The following is a 16,998-nucleotide window of genomic DNA, read 5'->3' on the forward strand; positions in this document are numbered from 1 at the left end:
CTGGAAAGCCACTATGGAGAACAGTGTGTAGATTCCTTAAAAAACTGGAAATAGAACTTCCATATGACCCAGCAATCCCACTGCTGGGCATACACACGGAGGAAACCAGAATTGAAACAGACACATGTACTCCAGTGTTCATTACAGCATGGTTTACAATAGCCAGGACAAGGAAGCAACCTAGATGTTCATCGCCAGATGAATGGATAAGGAAGTTGTGGTTCATATACACAATGGAATATTAAGTTCAATTCAGTTGCTCAGTTGTGTCTGACTCTTTGCGACCCCATGAATCGCAGCATGCCAGGCTTCCCTGTCCATCACCAACTCCCGGAGTTCACTCAGACTCAAGTCCATCAAGTCAGTGCTGCCATCCAGCCATCTCATCCCCTGTCATCCCCTTCTCCTCCTGCCCCCAATCCCTCCCAGCATCAGAGACTTTTCTAATGAGTCAACTCTTCGCATGAGCTGGCCAAAGTACTGGAGTTTCAGCTTTAGCATCATTCCTTCCAGAGAAATCCCAGGGCTGATCTTCAGAATGGACTGGTTGGATCTCCTTGCAGTCCAAGGGACTCTCAAGAGTCTTTTCCAACACCACAATTCAAAAGCATCAATTCTTCAGTGCTCAGCTTTCTTCAGAGTCCAACTTTCACATCCATACATGACCACTGGAAAAACCATAGCCACTAGATGGACCTTTGTTGGCAAAGTAATGTCTCTGCTTTTGAATATGCTATCTAGGTTGGTCATAACTTTCCTTCCAAGGAGTAAGCGGCTTTTAATTTCATGGCTGCAGTCACCATCTGCAGTGATTTTCGAGCCCAGAAAAATAAAGTCAGCCACTGTTTCCACTGTTTCCCCATCTATTTCCCATGAAGTGATGGGACCAGATGCCATGATCTTCGTTTTCTGAATGTTGAGCTTTAAACCAACTTTTTCACTCTCCACTTTCACTTTCATCAAGAGGCTTTTTAGTTCCTCTTCACTTTCTGTATAAGGGTGGTGTCATCTGCATATCTGAGGTTATTGATATTTCTCCCGGCAACCTTGACTCCAGCTTGTGTTTCTTCCAGCCGAGCATTTCTCATAATTTACACTGCATATAAGTTAAATAAGCAGGGTGACAATATACAGCCTTGACGTACTCCTTTTCCTACTTGGAACCAATCTGTTGTTCCATGTCCAGTTCTAACTGTTGCTTCCTGACCTGCATACAGATTTCTCAAGATGCAGATCAGGTGGTCTGGTATTCCCATCTCTTTCAGAATTCTCCACAGTTTATTGTGAGCCACACAGTCAAAGGCTTTGGCATAGTCAGTAAAGCAGAAATAGATGTTTTTTCTGCAACTCTCTTGCTTTTTCCATGATCCAGCGGATGTTGGCAATTTAATCTCTGGTTCCTCTGCCTTTTCTAAAACCAGCTTGAACATCTGGAAGTTCACGGTTCATGTATTTCTGAAGCCTGGCTTGGAGAATTTTGAGCATTACTTTACTAGCATGTGAGATAAGTGCAATTGTGAGGTAGTTTGAAATGGAATATTACTCAGCTTTAAAGAAAGCATTTGAGTCAGTTCTGATGAGGTGGATGAAACTGGAGCCTATTATACAAAATGAAGTCAGAAAGAGAAACACCAATACAGTGTGTATGTATGTATATATATATATATATATATATATATATATATATATGGAATTTGGAATGATGGTAACAACAACCCTATATGCAAGGCAGCAAAAGAGACACAGATGTAAAGAACAGACTTTTGGACTCTGTGGGAGAAGGCGAGGGTGGGATGATTTGAGAGAATAGCATTGACACATGTATATTACCATGTGTAAAATAGATGACCAGTGCAAGTTTGATGCATGAAGCAGGGCACTCAAAGCTGGTGCTCTGGGAAAACCTAGAGGAATAGGATGGGGAGGCAGATGGCAGGGGGATTCATGATGGGGAGTCATGTGTGATCCTGTGGCTGATCAGTGTCAATATGTGGCAGGGGCCACCACAGCATTGTGAAGTGATTGTCCTCCAAAAAAGAAAATTTGGAAGGAGTTGTCTTTTATGTCTTCCTTCCAGATAACCAAACAAATAATTACAATAAGTACTGCTCCCAATTAGACCAACTAAAAGGATCATTCAATAAAAGCATCCAGAATTAGTCAACAGAAAATATATAATCTTCCATGAGGACAACACAGGGCCTCACATCTATTTGATGACAAGGCAAAAGCTGTTACAGCTTGGCTGAAAAGTTCTGATTCATTCACTGCATTCATCAGACATTGCATCTTCCACTTTTCATTTTTTCTGGTATTTACAAGATTCTCTTAATGGAAAAATTTCAATTCCCTGGAAGAGTGTAAAATACACCCGGACCATTTCTTAGATCAAAACATAAAAATTTGGGGGGAAATGGAATTGTGAAGTTTTCTGGAAAATGGCAGAAGGTAGTGAAACAAAACTGTGAATACATTGTTAACTAAAGTTCTTGGTAAAAATAAAAAATGTGGCTTTTTTATTTATACTTTTTAAAAATAAAGAAGAACATGCTTTGACATAAATTATAAGAAATTCCCCTATGACCCACCTCCTATTCTAATGGAAATATTTTTAAAAAGAGCAAATGGTAACTAATTAAACTTAAAAGCTTTTGCACAGTGAAGGAAGGTATAAACAAGGTGAAAAAACAATTCTCAAAATGGGAGAAAATAATAGCAAATGAAACAACTGACAAAAATTAATCTCCTAAATATACAAGCTGCTCATTCAACTCAATACCAGAAAAACAAACAACCTAATAAAAAAGTGGGCAAAAGATCTAGACATTTCTCCAAAGAAGGCATACAGATGGATAATAAACACATGAAAAGATGCTCAACATCACTTAGTATTAGAGAAAGGCAAATCAAAACTACAATAAGGTATCACCTTACACCAGTCAGAATGGCCATCATGAAAAAAAATCTACAAACAATAAATGCTGGAGAACGTGTGGAGAAAAAGGAACCCTCTTGCAATGTTGGTGGGAATATAAATTGATATAGCCACTTGCAGAATAGTATGGAGATTCCATAAAACTAGGATTAAAACAACCATATGATTCAACAATCCCACTACTGGACATATAGCCTGAGGAAACCATTACTGAAAAAGATACATGTACCCTTATGTTCATTGCAGCAGTATTTACAATAGCTAGAACATGGAAACAATCTAGATGTCTATTGACAGATAAATGGATAAAGAAGCAGTGGTACATATATACAGTGGAATATTACTTAGCCATAAAAGGAGCACATTTGAGTCTGCTCTAATGAGGTGGATGAAGCTACAGCCTATTATACAAAGTTAAGTAAGTCAGAAAGAGTAAGAAAGCTATCATACTTGAATGTATATATATGTAACTGTGGAAAATTCTTCAAGAGATGGGAACACCAGACCACCTGACCTGCCTCTTGAGAAACCTATATGCAGGTCAGGAAATAACAGTTAGAACTGGACATGGAACAACAGATTGGTTCCAAATAGGAAAAGGAGTACGTCAAGGCTGTATATTGTCACCCTGCTTATTTAACTTATATGCAGTGTAAATCATGAGAAGTGCTGGGCTGGAAGAAACACAAGCTGGAGTCAAGATTGCCAGGAGAAATATCAATAACCTCAGATATTCAGATGACACCACCCTTATACAGAAAGTGAAGAGGAACTAAAAAGCCTCTTGATGAAAGTGAAAGAGGAGAGTGAAAAAGTTGGTTTAAAGCTCAACATTCAGAAAACGAAAATCATGGCATCTGGTCCCATCACTTCATGGGAAATAGATGGGGAAACAGTGGAAACAGTGGCTGACTTTATTTTTCTGGGCTCGAAAATCACTGCAGATGGTGACTGCAGCCATGAAATTAAAAGCCGCTTACTCCTTGGAAGGAAAGTTATGACCAACCTAGATAGCATATTCAAAAGCAGAGACATTACTTTGCCAACAAAGGTACGTCTAACAAGGCTATGGTTTTTCCAGTGGTCATGTATGGATGTGAGAGTTGGACTCTGAAGAAAGCTGAGCGCTGAACAATTGATGCTTTTGAATTGTGGTGTTGGAGAAGACTCTTGCGAGTCCCTTGGACTAGAAGGAGATCCAACCAGTCCATTCTGAAGATCAGCCCTGGGATTTCTCTGGAAGGAATGATGCTAAAGCTGAAACTCCAGTATTTTGGCCAGCTCATGCGAAGAGTTGATTCACTGGAAAAGACTCTGATGCTGGGAGGGATTGGGAGCAGGAGGAGAAGGGGATGACAGGGGATGAGATGGCTGGATGGCATCACTGACTCGATGGACATGAGTCTGAGTGAACTCCGGGAGTTGGTGATGGACAGGGAGGCCTGGCGTGCTGTGATTCATGTGAAACATTAAAGAGTCTGACACGACTGAGTGACTGAACTGAACTGAAATGAACTGTACTGAACTGTACTGATATGGAATCTAAAAAGATGTTAATGATGAACCTATTTGCAGCGCAGCAATGGAGTCGCAGATATAGAGAACAGACTTTTGAAGACAGTGGGGGAAGGATAGGGAGGGATGAATTGAGAGAGAAGCACTGAAACATATACATTGCCAAATTACCAGTGGGAATTTGCTGTATGACAGAGGAGCCCAAACCTGGTACTCTGAAACAAACAAAAGGGGTGGGATGGGGTGGGAGACGGGAGGGAAGTTCAAGAGGGTGGGCATATGTATACCTATGGCTGATTCATGTTGATATATGGCAGAAACCAACACAACATTGTAAAGAAATTGTCCTCCTTTTAAAAATAAATAAAAGAGCAAAAAACCCCAAAGGAACATTTTGCCCAACCCAATAGATCAGCACCTCTCAAAGTTTGGCTTACATCTGAATCACTTGGTTGTTGTTCAGTCACTAAGTTGTATCCAACTCTTTGTGACCCCCATGAACTGCAGCACATCAGGCTTCCCTGTCCTTCACTATCTCCTGGAGTTTGCTCAAATTTACATCCATTGAAATAGTGATGCCATCCAACAATCTCATCCTCTTCTGCCCGCTTCTCCTGCCCTCAATCTTTCCCAGCAGCGGAGTCTTTTCCAGTGAGTCAACTCTTTGCATCAGGTGGCCAAAATACTGGAATTTCAGCTTCACTGTCTGTCCTTCCAATGACTATTCAGGGCTGATTTCTTTTAGGATTGACTGGTTTGATCTCTTGCAGTCCAAGGGACTCTCAAGAGTCTTTTCCAGCACCACAGTTTGAAAGCACAGTTCTGTGCTCAGTTTTCTTTATTGTCCAACTCTCACATTCATATGTAACTACTGGAAAAACCATAGCTTAAACTATATGGACCTTTGTTGACAAAGAGATGTCTCTACTTTTTAATACATTGTCTAGGTTTGTTATAGCTTTTCTTCCAAGGAGCAAGCATCTTTTAAGTTTGTGGCTGCAGTCACCATCTGCAGTGATTTTCGAGCCTAAGAAAATAATATCTACCACTGTTTCCATTTTTTCCCCATCTACTAGCCATAAAGTGATGGGATCATGTGCCATGATCTTAGTTTTCTGATTGTTGAGTTTTATGCCAGCTTTTTCACTCTTCTCTTTCACCTTCATCAAGAGACTCTTTAGTTCCAGTTCACTTTTTTTCCATTATGGTGGTATCATATGCATATCTTAGGTTGTTGAATCACTTAGAGACTTTGTTACAAATTAATGTGATTGGACCTATCTCCAGAGTTTGATTCAGTAGGATGAGATGGAGTCAGAGAATTTGCTTTTCTAACAAGTATTCAGGTATCATTATTGCTGCTAGTATGGGAACCACACTTTGACAAGAAATCCCTTAGAGAAACCAATAAAAAAGAGGTAAAAGAAGAAACAGAACAAACTAAACCCAAAGAATAAGAATTATGCAATACATCAGGATCAAGTTATATTTACACCAGGAATGCATGTGTAGTTCAATATATGAAAATCAATATGACACACCATAGTAACTGAATGTGGGGGAGGAGATCCACAGGATCATCTCAAGACAGAATAGCATTTGACAAAATCCAGTAGTTTCAAGATAACAGATACTTAAATCAGGAATTGAAAGGAACTGTTTCAACTTCACAGGTGGCATTTATGAAAAACTCACAAATAACATCATACTCAGTGGTGAAAAACTGAGAGCCTTCCCTCTAACATGATGAACAAGACAATAATGCTCAATTTCACCACATCAGTTCTACATTGTACTGGAAGCTATAGCCAGAAAAATTAGGTAAGAAAAAATTAAACATTAAAAGTAAGAAGTAAAATTATCCCTCTTTGTAGATAATCTTTAAGAAAATTATGAAGAATAAAAATATTATTAAAGCTTATAACTGAATTCTGTAAAGTTGCAGGATACAAGATTAATAATAAAAATCAGATTTATTTATATACACTATCAAATTACCAACATCCTCTGAATCATGGAAAAAGCAAGAGAGTTCCAGAAAAACATCTGTTTCTGCTTTATTGACTATGCCAAAGCCTTTGACTGTGTGGATCGCAATAAACTGTGGGAAATTCTGAAAGAGATGGGAATACCAGAACACCTGATCTGCCTCTTGAGAAATTTGTATGCAGGTCAGGAAGCAACAGTTAGAACTGGACATGGAACAAAAGACTGGTTCCAAACAGGAAAAGGAGTACGTCCAGGCTGTATATTGTCACTCTGTTTATTTAACTTATATGCAGAGTACATCATGAGAAACGCTGGACTGGTAGAAGCACAAGCTGGAATCAAGATTGCCGGGAGAAATATCAATAACCTCAGATGTGCAGATGACACCACCCTTATGGCAGAAAGTGAAGAGGAACTAAAAAGCCTCTTGATGAAAGTGAAAGTGGAGAGTGAAAAAGTTGGCTTAAAGCTCAACATTCAGAAAACGAAGACCATGGCATCTGGTCCCATCACTTCATGGGAAATAGATGGGGAAACAGTGGAAACAGTGTCAGACTTTATTTTTCTGGGCTCCAAAATCACAGCAGATGGTGAGTGCAGCCATGAAATTAAAAGCCGCTTACTCCTTGGAAGGAAAGTTATGACCAACCTAGATAGCATATTCAAAAGCAGAGACATTGCCAACAAAGGTCCGTCTAGTCAAAGCTATGGTTTTTCCTGTGGGGTATGGATGTGAGAGTTGGACTGTGAAGAAGGCTGAGCCACAAAGAATTGATGCTTTTGAACTGTGGTGTTGGAGAAGACTCTTGAGAGTCCCTTGGACTGCAAGAAGATCCAACCAGTCCATTCTGAAGGAGATCAGCCCTGGGATTTCTTTGGAAGGAATGATGCTAAAGCTGAAACTCCAGTACTTTGACCACCTCATGCGAAGAGTTGACTCATTGGAAAAGACTCTGATGCTGGGAGGGATTGGGGGCAAGAGGAGAAGGGGACGACAGAGGATGAGATGGCTGGATGGCATCACTGACTCGATGGACGTGAGTCTCAGTAAACTCCAGGAGTTGGTGTTGGACAGGGAAGCCTGGCGTGCTGCGATTCATGGGATCGCAAAGAGTTGGACACGACTGCGGGACTGATCTGATCTGATCTGATCTGATCAACAGTATACGTTTTTATCACGTGAATTTCACCTCAAGGAAGAGGCAAAAGAAATTTATGTAATAAGCCAATATTGTAAATTAAATAGTAGAAAATATTAAAGCCATTAAAACACGAAAAGAGAAAAAAATGAACAAAAATGAGAAAAAGCAATATAACAGGTTTAAGCCCACCCATGTATAGAATTATATTAATTTTGAATAGTTTAAATAAAAGGCAGATATGTTCAGACAGGGTAACAAAGCTCTAACATATTTTGCCAAACTGAAACCTCTTTAAATATAAAAACAAAAACAAAAAAAATTCAAGGAGAAATAATGAAAAAATACCATGCAAAAATTAAGCAAAACATTTGGAGTGCTTATAATAATATCAGAAAATGTAAACTGAAAATAAGGATAATTTCCATAGTTAAAGGGGTATTTTTAATGATGAAAGAGTTAATTTAGCAGGAAAGATGACAATCTTCCATGTTATGAGCACAATAAAAGAGCTCTAAAATTCATGAAGCTAAGATATAATTGAAAGAAAGAATAGACAGTTGCACAATTACAGTCAGAGGTGTTACTACTCTGACCTCAGTAACAGATAGAAAAATGGAAAATGAGAGAGGAGCTACTCCACCTTCAAGGTCAGGAGGGGCAGCTGTGAGGAGATACACTTCGTCCCAGGTAAGGAGCAGTGGCTGCGCTTTGCTGGAGAAGACAAGAAGACAAGAAGACACACCCCACGTCCAAGGTAAGAGAAACCCAAGTAAGATGGTAGGTGTTGCGAGAGGGCATCAGAGGGCAGACACACTGAAACCATATTCACAGAAAACTAGCCAATCTGATCACACAGACCACAGCCTTGTCTAACTCAATGAAACTAAGCCATGCCATGTCAGGCCACCCAAGATGGAAGGGTCATGGTGGAGAGGTCTGACAGAATGTGGTCCACTGGAGAAGGGAATGGCAAACCACTGCAGTATTCTTGCCTTGAAAACCCCATGAACAGTATGAAAAGGCAAAATGATAGGATACTGAAAGGGGAACTCCCTGGGTCGGTAGATGCCCAATATGCTAATGGAGATCAGTGGAGAAATAACTCCAGAAAGGATGAAGGGATGGAGCCAAAGCAAAAACAATACCCAGTTGTGGATGTGACTGGTGATAGAAGCAAGGTCCAATGCTGTAAAGAGCAATATTGCATAGGAACCTGGAATGTCAGGTTCATGAATCAAGGCAAATTGGAAATGGTCAAACAGGAGATGGCAAGAGTGAACGTCGACATTCCAGGAATCAGCGAACTAAAATGGACTGGAATGGGTGAATTTAACTCAGATGACCCTTATATCTACTACTGCGGGCAGGAATCCCTTAGAAGAAATGGAGTAGCCATTGTGGTCAACAAAAGAGTCCTGAATGCAGTATTGGATGCAAGGGACTAGATCTGATAGAGTGCCTGATGAACTATGGACTGAGGTTCATGACATTGTACAGGAGACAGGGATCAAGACCATCCCCATGGAAAAGAAATGCAAAAAAGCAAAATGGCTGTCTGAGGAGGCCTTACAAATAGCTGTGAAAAGAAGAGAAGTGAAAACCAAAAGAGAAAAGGAAAGATATACCTGTTTGAATGCAGAGTTATAAAGAATATCAAGAAGAGTTAAGAAAGCCTTCCTCAGTGATCAGTGCAAAGAAGTAGAGGAAAACAAGAGAATGGGAAAGACTGCTGCTGCTGCTGCTGCTAAGTCACTTCAGTCATGTCCGACTCTGTGCGACCCCATAGATGGCAGCCCACCAGGCTTCCCGTCCTTGGGATTCTCCAGGCAAGAACACTGGAGTAGGTTGCCATTTCCTTCTCCAATGCACGAAAGTGAAAAGTGAAAGTGAAGTCGCTCAGTCGTGTCTGACTCTTAGTGACCCCATGGACTGCAGCCTACCAGGCTCCTCCATCCATGGGATTTTCCAGGCAAAAGTACTGGAGTGGGGTGCCATTGCCTTCTCCGATCAGTGCAAAGAAGTAGAGGAAAACAAGAGAATGGGAAAGACTAGAGATCTCTTCAAGAAAATTAGAGATACCAAGGGAACATATCATGCAAAGATGGGCTCAACAAAGGACAGAAATGGTAGGGACCTAACAGAAGCAGAAGATATTAAGAAGAGGTGGCAAGAATACACAAGAGAACTGTACAAAAAAAGATCTTCATGACCTGGATAATCACGATGGTGTGATCACTGACCTAGAGCCAGACATCCTGGAATGTGAAGTCAAGTGGGCCTTAGAAAGCATCACTACGAACAAAGCTAGTGGAGGTGATGGAATTCCAGTTGAGCTATTTCAAATCCTGAAAGATGATGCTGTGAAAGTGTTGCACTCAATATGCCAGCAAATTTGGAAAACTCAGCAGTGGCCAGAGGACCGGAAAAGGTCAGCTTTCATTCCAATCCAAAAGAAAGGCAATGCCAAAAATGCTCAAACTACTGCACAATTGCACTCATCTCACACGCTAGTAAAGGAATGCTCAAAATTCTCCAAGCCAGGCTTCAGCAATACGTGAACCGTGTTCATGCTGGTTTTAGAAAAGGCAGAGGAACCAGAGATCAAATTGCCAACATCTGTTGCATCATGGAAAAAAAACAAGAGAGTTCCAGAAAAACACCTATTTGTGCTTTATTGATTATGCCAAAGCCTTTGACTGTGTGGATCACAATAAACTGTGGAAAACTCTGAAAGAGATGAGAATACCAGACCACCTGACTTGCCTCTTGAGAAACCTATATGCAGGTCAGGAAGCAACAGTTAGAACTGGACATGGAAAAACAGACTGGTTCCAAATAGGAAAAGGAGTACGTCAAGGCTGTATATTGTCACCCTGCTTATTTAACTTATAGGCAGAGTACATCATGAGAAACGCTGGACTGGTAGAAGCACAAGCTGGAATCAAGATTGCCGGGAGAAATATCAATAACCTCAGATATGCAGATGACACCACCCTTATGGCAGAAAGTGAAGAGGAACTAAAGAGCCTCTTGATGAAAGTGAAAGAGGAGAGTGAAAAAGTTGGTTTAAAGTTCAACATTCAGAAAACTAAGATCATGGCATCTGGTCCCATCACTTCATGGGAAATAGATGGGGGAACAGTGGAAACAGTGTCACTTTATTTTGGGGGGCTCCAAAATGACTGCAGATGGTGAGTGCAGCCATGAAATTAAAAGCCGCTTACTCCTTGGAAGGAAAGTTATGACCAACCTAGATAGCATATTCAAAAGCAGAGAAACTACTTTGCCAACAAAGGTCCGTCTAGTCAAGGCTATGGTTTTTCCAGTGGTCATGTATGGATGTGAGAGTTGGACTGTGAAGAAAGCTGAGCACCAAAGAATTGATGCTTTTGAACTGTGGTGTTGGAGAAGACTCTTGAGAGTCCCTTGGACTGCAAGGAGATCCAACCAGTCCATTCTAAAGGAGATCAGCCCTGGGATTTCTTTGGAAGGAATGATGCTAAAGATGAAACTCCAGTACTTTGGCCACCTCATGCAAAGAGTTGACTCATTGGAAAAGACCCTGATTCTGGGAGGGACTGAGGGCAGGAAGAGATGGGGACAACAGAGGAGGAGATGGCTGGATGGCATCACCGTTCGATGGACATGAGTTTGAGTGAACTCCGGGAGTTGGTGATGGACAGGGAGGCCTGTCGTGCTGTGATTCATGTGGTCGCAAAGAGTCGGACACGACTGAGCGACCCAACTGAACTGAACTGAACTGAACTGAAAGACATAGAATTCGAACAACACTATCAGCCAACTTGATTTAATTGACATTTATAGAACACTTCACCTAACACATTTTTTGAAATGCACACAGAATATTCATAAAGATAAACATGTATTTTGCCATAAAATAAATACCAGTATATTTTGAATGATTGGAACAATATATTCTTTGATGAAAATAAAATTAGAAATCAATAATAAAGTAATAACTGCAAATAACACAAATAATTGGAAGTAAAGCAATAACATTCTAAATAACACATTGAACAAGAAAGAAATCAAAAGAAATTAGAAAATAGTTGAGGAAAAATGAAAATAAAAACACAACATGCCAAAATGTGTGCAATGAGGAGATGAAGCAGTTTTCAAAAGGGAATATCATAGACTTAAAAGATTATATCATGGTTTCCCTGGTGGTTAAAAATTTGCTTTGCAAGTCAAGGGACACTAGTTTAACCCCTGGTTTGCGAAGATCCCACATGCCACAGATCAAGTAAGCCCATGCATCCACAACTACTGAGCCTGCATTCTACAGCCTGCAAGCTACAACTACTGAAGCTTGTATGCCTAGAGCCTGTGCTCTGTAACAATAGAAGCCACTGCAATGAAGAGTAGCCCTTGCTTGCCTCAACTGGAGAAAGCTCACATGCAGGAAAAAAGACCCATTACAGCCAAAAAATTAAATAAATAAATGATTTCAAAAAAGATTTTACCAGAAAAAAACAAAGCACAGTCATCTCTATATCCATCCAAGTTGTTGAAAATGGCAGAATTTCATCCTTTTATGGCTGAGTAATATTTCACTCAGTGTGTGTGTGTGTGTGTGTGTACATATATCAGGCTTTGCTGGTAGCTCAGCTATTAAAGAATCTGCCTGCAATGTAGGAGACCCTGGTTTGATTCCTGGGTTGGAAAGATACCTTGGAGAAGGGATAGGCTACCCACTCCAGTATTCTTGGGCTTCCCTGGTGGCTCAGACAGTAAACAATCTGCCTGCAATGTGGGCAACCTGGGCTCGATCCATGGCTTGGGAAGACCCCCTGGAGGAGGGCATGGAATGCACTCCAGTATTCTTACCTGGAGAATCCCTATGGACAGAGGAGCCTGGCGGGCTACAGTTAATGGGGTTACAAAGAGTTGAACATGACTGAGCAACTCATGACTAAGCACACAGTATGTAGCCTATATAGATATACCATATCTTCTTCATCTGTTCATCTGTTTGTTGATGGACATATAGGTTGCTTCTTTGTCTTGGTAACTGCAGACAACTTTACTTTGAACACTGGAGTGTATCTTTTGAATTAGTGTTTTTATTTTCACAGATGTATGCAAAGGACTGGAATTGTTGGATTGTGTGATAGTTCTATTTTTAGTTTTTTAGAAGCTTCCCTACCTTTTTTCTGTAGTGGTGGCACCAACTTACATTCCTACCAGTCCTGATACTTCTACTTAGCATAGGATTGGAAGTCCTTGTCACAGCAATAAGACAAAACAAAAAGAGATAAAAGGCATTCAAACTAGAATGGAATAAGTAAGACTGTCACTCTTTGCAGAAAACATGATAATATATATAGAAAACCCTAAAGTTGCTATAAAAAAACTATTAGAACTGATAAGTAAATTCAGTAAAGTTGCAGGATACAAAATTAATATACATAAATCTGTTGCTTTTCTATACACTAATAATGAGTTACCAAAAAGAGAAAGCAAGAAAATAATCCCACTTAAGATTGCAACAAAACTTACAACATGGCAGCAGTGGCCTGAAAAGACAGCAGTGGTGGCCTGAAGAGGCAGTGGTGGTGGTACAAGAAGCACCTTCACGGAGATCATGGCTGAGGAGGAGGTGGGAACAGGGTAGTGACCAGTACCCCGACTTCCTAGTGTGATGGGGTGGTACACTATGAAACATTGTGCACCCTCCACCCCCGATGAGGCAAGGCTAGCCAGGCCTGGGCAGTAACACTGAGGAGCCAGAGAGGAAAGGTATAGGCCAGCACTTCACTGGTGGCAGGCCATGTGGTTGGAAGAATGGTCTCAGGTAACTAGCGGCAAAGGTGAGGCCGGGGAGCCCTCCACTCGTGGGCATCCTCCAACCTCGCTCCAGCCTTCCCTGGAGCCCCTTACCAGCAACTCCAGCAGGGCCTTTGACCCAGCCCCCAAGCAGCACATTGACCAACACCCTGCAATAGGTGAAGGTTTACATGCTCAAGGAGGACAAGCAGTGGGACAAGCAGGGTGCCAGGCATGTTGTTCACTTACATGGAGTGGCTGAAGGATGTGTCACTTCTAGTCAGGGCCTGACAAAATATGGTCCACTGGATAAAGAAGTGGCAAACTACTTCAGTATTTTTGCCTCAAGAACCCCATGAACACAATGTAAAGGAAAAATATATGACACCAGAAGATGAGCGCCCAGGTTGGTAAGCATTCAATATACTACTGGGGAAGAACAGATAAATAGCTCCAGAAAGAATGAAGAGGCTGGACCAAAGTGGAAATGTACCTCAATTGTGGACTTGTCTGTTGGTGAAAGTAAAGCCCAATGTGGTAGAGAACAACATTGCATTGGAACCTGGAAAATTAGGTCCATGAATAAAGGTAAATTGGATGGGTTCAAGCATGATATGGCAAGAGTGAACATCAGCATTTCAGGAATCAGTGAACTAGAATTAACAGGAAAGGGCAAATTTAATCCAGATGACCATTATGTCTACTACTGTGGGAAAGAATCTCTTAGAAGAAAAGGAGTAGCCCTCATAGTCAACCAAAGAGTTCAAAATGCAGTACTTGGGTGCAATCTCAAAAACGACAGAATGATCTTGGCTCATTTCCCAGGCGAACCATTCAATATCACACTAATCCAAGTCTATGCCCCAACCATTAATACTTGAAGCTGAATACCATTAATGCTGAAGAAGCTGAAGTTGAATGGCTCTGTGAAGATCTACAAGACTTTTTAGAACTAACACCAAAAAAAGATGTGCTTTTCATTATAGGGGACTGGAATGTGAAAGTAGGAAGTCAAGAGATACGTGGAGTAACAGGCAAGTTTGGCCTTGGAGTACAAAATGAAGCAGGGAAAAGGTTAATCGAGTTTTGCCAAGAGAATGTACTGGTTATAGCAAACACCCTCTTCCAACAATACAAGAGACGACTCTACAGATGAACATCATTATATGGTCAATACTGAAGTCAGATTGATTTTATTCTTTGTAGCCAAAGATGAAGCTCTCTACAGTCAGCAGAAACAAGACCGGGAGCTGACTGTGGCTCAGATCATGAACTCCTTATTGCCAAATTCAGACTTAAATTGATTGCCAAATTCAGACTTAAATTGAAGAAAGTAGGGGAAACCAACAGGTGATTCAAGTATGACATAAATCTTTATACAGTGAAGATAATGAATAGTTTCAAGAGATAAGATCTGGTAGACAGACTTCCTGAAGAAATATGGATGGAGGTTCATAACATTGTATAGGAAGTGCTGACCAAAACCACTCCCAAGAAAAAGATATGCAAGGAGGTAAAGTGGTTGTTTTAGGAAGCCTTACAAATAGCTGAGAAAAGAAAAACAAAAAGCAAAGTAGAAAAAGGACTCCCAACTGAATGCAGAGTTACAGAGAATAGCAAAGAGAAATAATAAAGCCTTCTTAAGTGAAAAGTGCAAAGAAGTAGAGGAAAACAATAGAATGGGAAAGACTAGAGATCTTTTCAAGGAAATTAGAGATACCAAGGGAATATTTCATGTGAAGACGGGAACAATAAAGGACAGAAAAGGCAAGGAAGCAGAAGAGACTAAGAAGTGTCGAGAATACACAGAACTGTACAAAAAGGTCCTGAAGACCTGGATAATCACGATGGTGTGATCACTCACCCAGAGTCAGATATCCTGGAGCTGAAAGTTAAGTCGGCCTTAGGAAGCACTACTATGAATAAAGCTAAGGGAAGTGATAGAATTCCAGCTGAGCTATTTTAAATCCTAAAAGATGATGCTGGTAAAGTGCTTTACTCAATATCCCAGCAAATTCTGAAAAATCAGCAGTGGCCACAGCACTGGAAATAGTCAGGTTTTTTATTCCAACCTCAAAGAAAGGCATTGTCAAAGAATTTTCAAACTACTCTACAATTGCACTCATTTCACACACTAGCCAAATTATAGTCAAATTCCTTCAAGCTAGGCTTGAGCAGTTCTTCCAGTTGTATAAGCCAGATACAGAAAAGGCAGAGGAACCAGAGGTCAAACTGCCACCATCCAATGGATCATAGAAAACTCAAAGGAATTAAAAAAAAAAAAATCTATTTCTGTTTCATTGACCACACTAAAACCTTGAACTGTGTGGGTCACAACAAACTGTGGAAAATTCTTAAAGGGGTGAAATTACCAGATCATCTTATGTGCCTTCTGAAAAGCCTGTATTTAAGTCAAGAAGCAACAGTTAGAACCTGACATGGAACAACAGACTGGTTCAAAATTGGGAAATGAGTATATCAAGGCAGTACACATCAGCCTGCTTATTTAACCTCAGTGCAGAGTTGTTGTTGTTCACTCAGTCATGTTGACTGAGTCATGTTGTTCACTCAGTCATGTTGGACACTCAGTCATGTCCAACTCTTTGTAAACCCAGGGACTGCAGCACGCCAGGCCTTCCTGTCCTTCATCATCTCCCAGAGCTTGCTCAAGCCCATGTCCATTGAGTTGGTGATGCCATCCAACCATCTCATCCTCTGTCATCCCCTTCTCCTCTTGCCTTCAATCTTTCCCAGCATCAGAGTCTTTGCTAATGAGTCAGTTCTTTGCATCAGGTGTCCAAAGTATTGGAGCTTCAGCTTCAGCATCAGTCCCTCCAATGAATATTAAGTATTGATTTCCTTTAGGATTGACTGGTTTGATCTCCTTGCTGTCCAAGGAACTCTCAAAAGTCTTCTCCAGCACTACAGTTAAAAAGTATCAATTCTTCAGCACTCAGTCTTATTTATGGTCCAACTCTCACATTCATACATGACTACTGGAAAAACCATAGCTTTGAATATATAGACCTTTGTCAGCAAAATAATGTCTCTGCTTTTTAATACACTGTCTATGTTGGTTATAGCTTTTCTTCCAAGGAGCAAGAGTCTTTTACTTACATGGCTGCATCACCATCTGCGGTGATTTTGGAGCTCAAGAAAATAAAGTCTGTCACTGTTTCCATTGTTTCCCCATCTATTTGCCATGAGGTGCTGGGACCAGATGCTATGTGCTTAGTTTTTTGAATGTTGAGTTTTAAACCAGTTTTTTTCTCTCTCCTCTTTTACTTTCATCAAGAGGCTCTTTAGTTCCTCTTCACTTTCTTCCGTTAGAGTGTTGTCATCTGCATATCTTAGGTTATTGATATTTCTCCTGGTAATCTTGATTTTAGCTTGTGCTTCATCCAGCCCAGCATTTCTCATGATGTACTCTACATATAAGTTAAATAAGCAAAGTGACAATATAAAGCCTTGATGTACTTCTTTCTAAATTTTGAACCAGTCTGTTGTTCCATGTCTGGTTTTACCTGTTGCTTCTTGACCTGCATACAGGTTTCTCAGGAGGCAGGTAAATTGGCTTGATGATCCTGCCTCTTTAAGATTTTTCCACAGTTTGTTGTGATCTACACAGTC

At 40.6% G+C, this 16,998-nt stretch overlaps 1 protein-coding gene across 1 annotated transcript in view; it reads left to right on the forward strand.

The window, feature by feature from the left end:
* The first annotated feature begins 13,372 nt into the window (after positions 1-13,372).
* Positions 13,373-16,998, forward strand: part of LOC133242606 (eukaryotic translation initiation factor 5B-like) — a 106,365-nt gene continuing 102,739 nt past the window's right edge. The window contains 1 exon segment of the mRNA XM_061408779.1: positions 13,373-13,600. Within this exon segment, the coding sequence (XP_061264763.1) occupies positions 13,373-13,600 (228 nt within the window).

Source organism: Bos javanicus, chromosome X (genome assembly GCF_032452875.1).
Source record: "Bos javanicus breed banteng chromosome X, ARS-OSU_banteng_1.0, whole genome shotgun sequence".
NCBI lineage: Eukaryota > Metazoa > Chordata > Mammalia > Artiodactyla > Bovidae > Bos > Bos javanicus.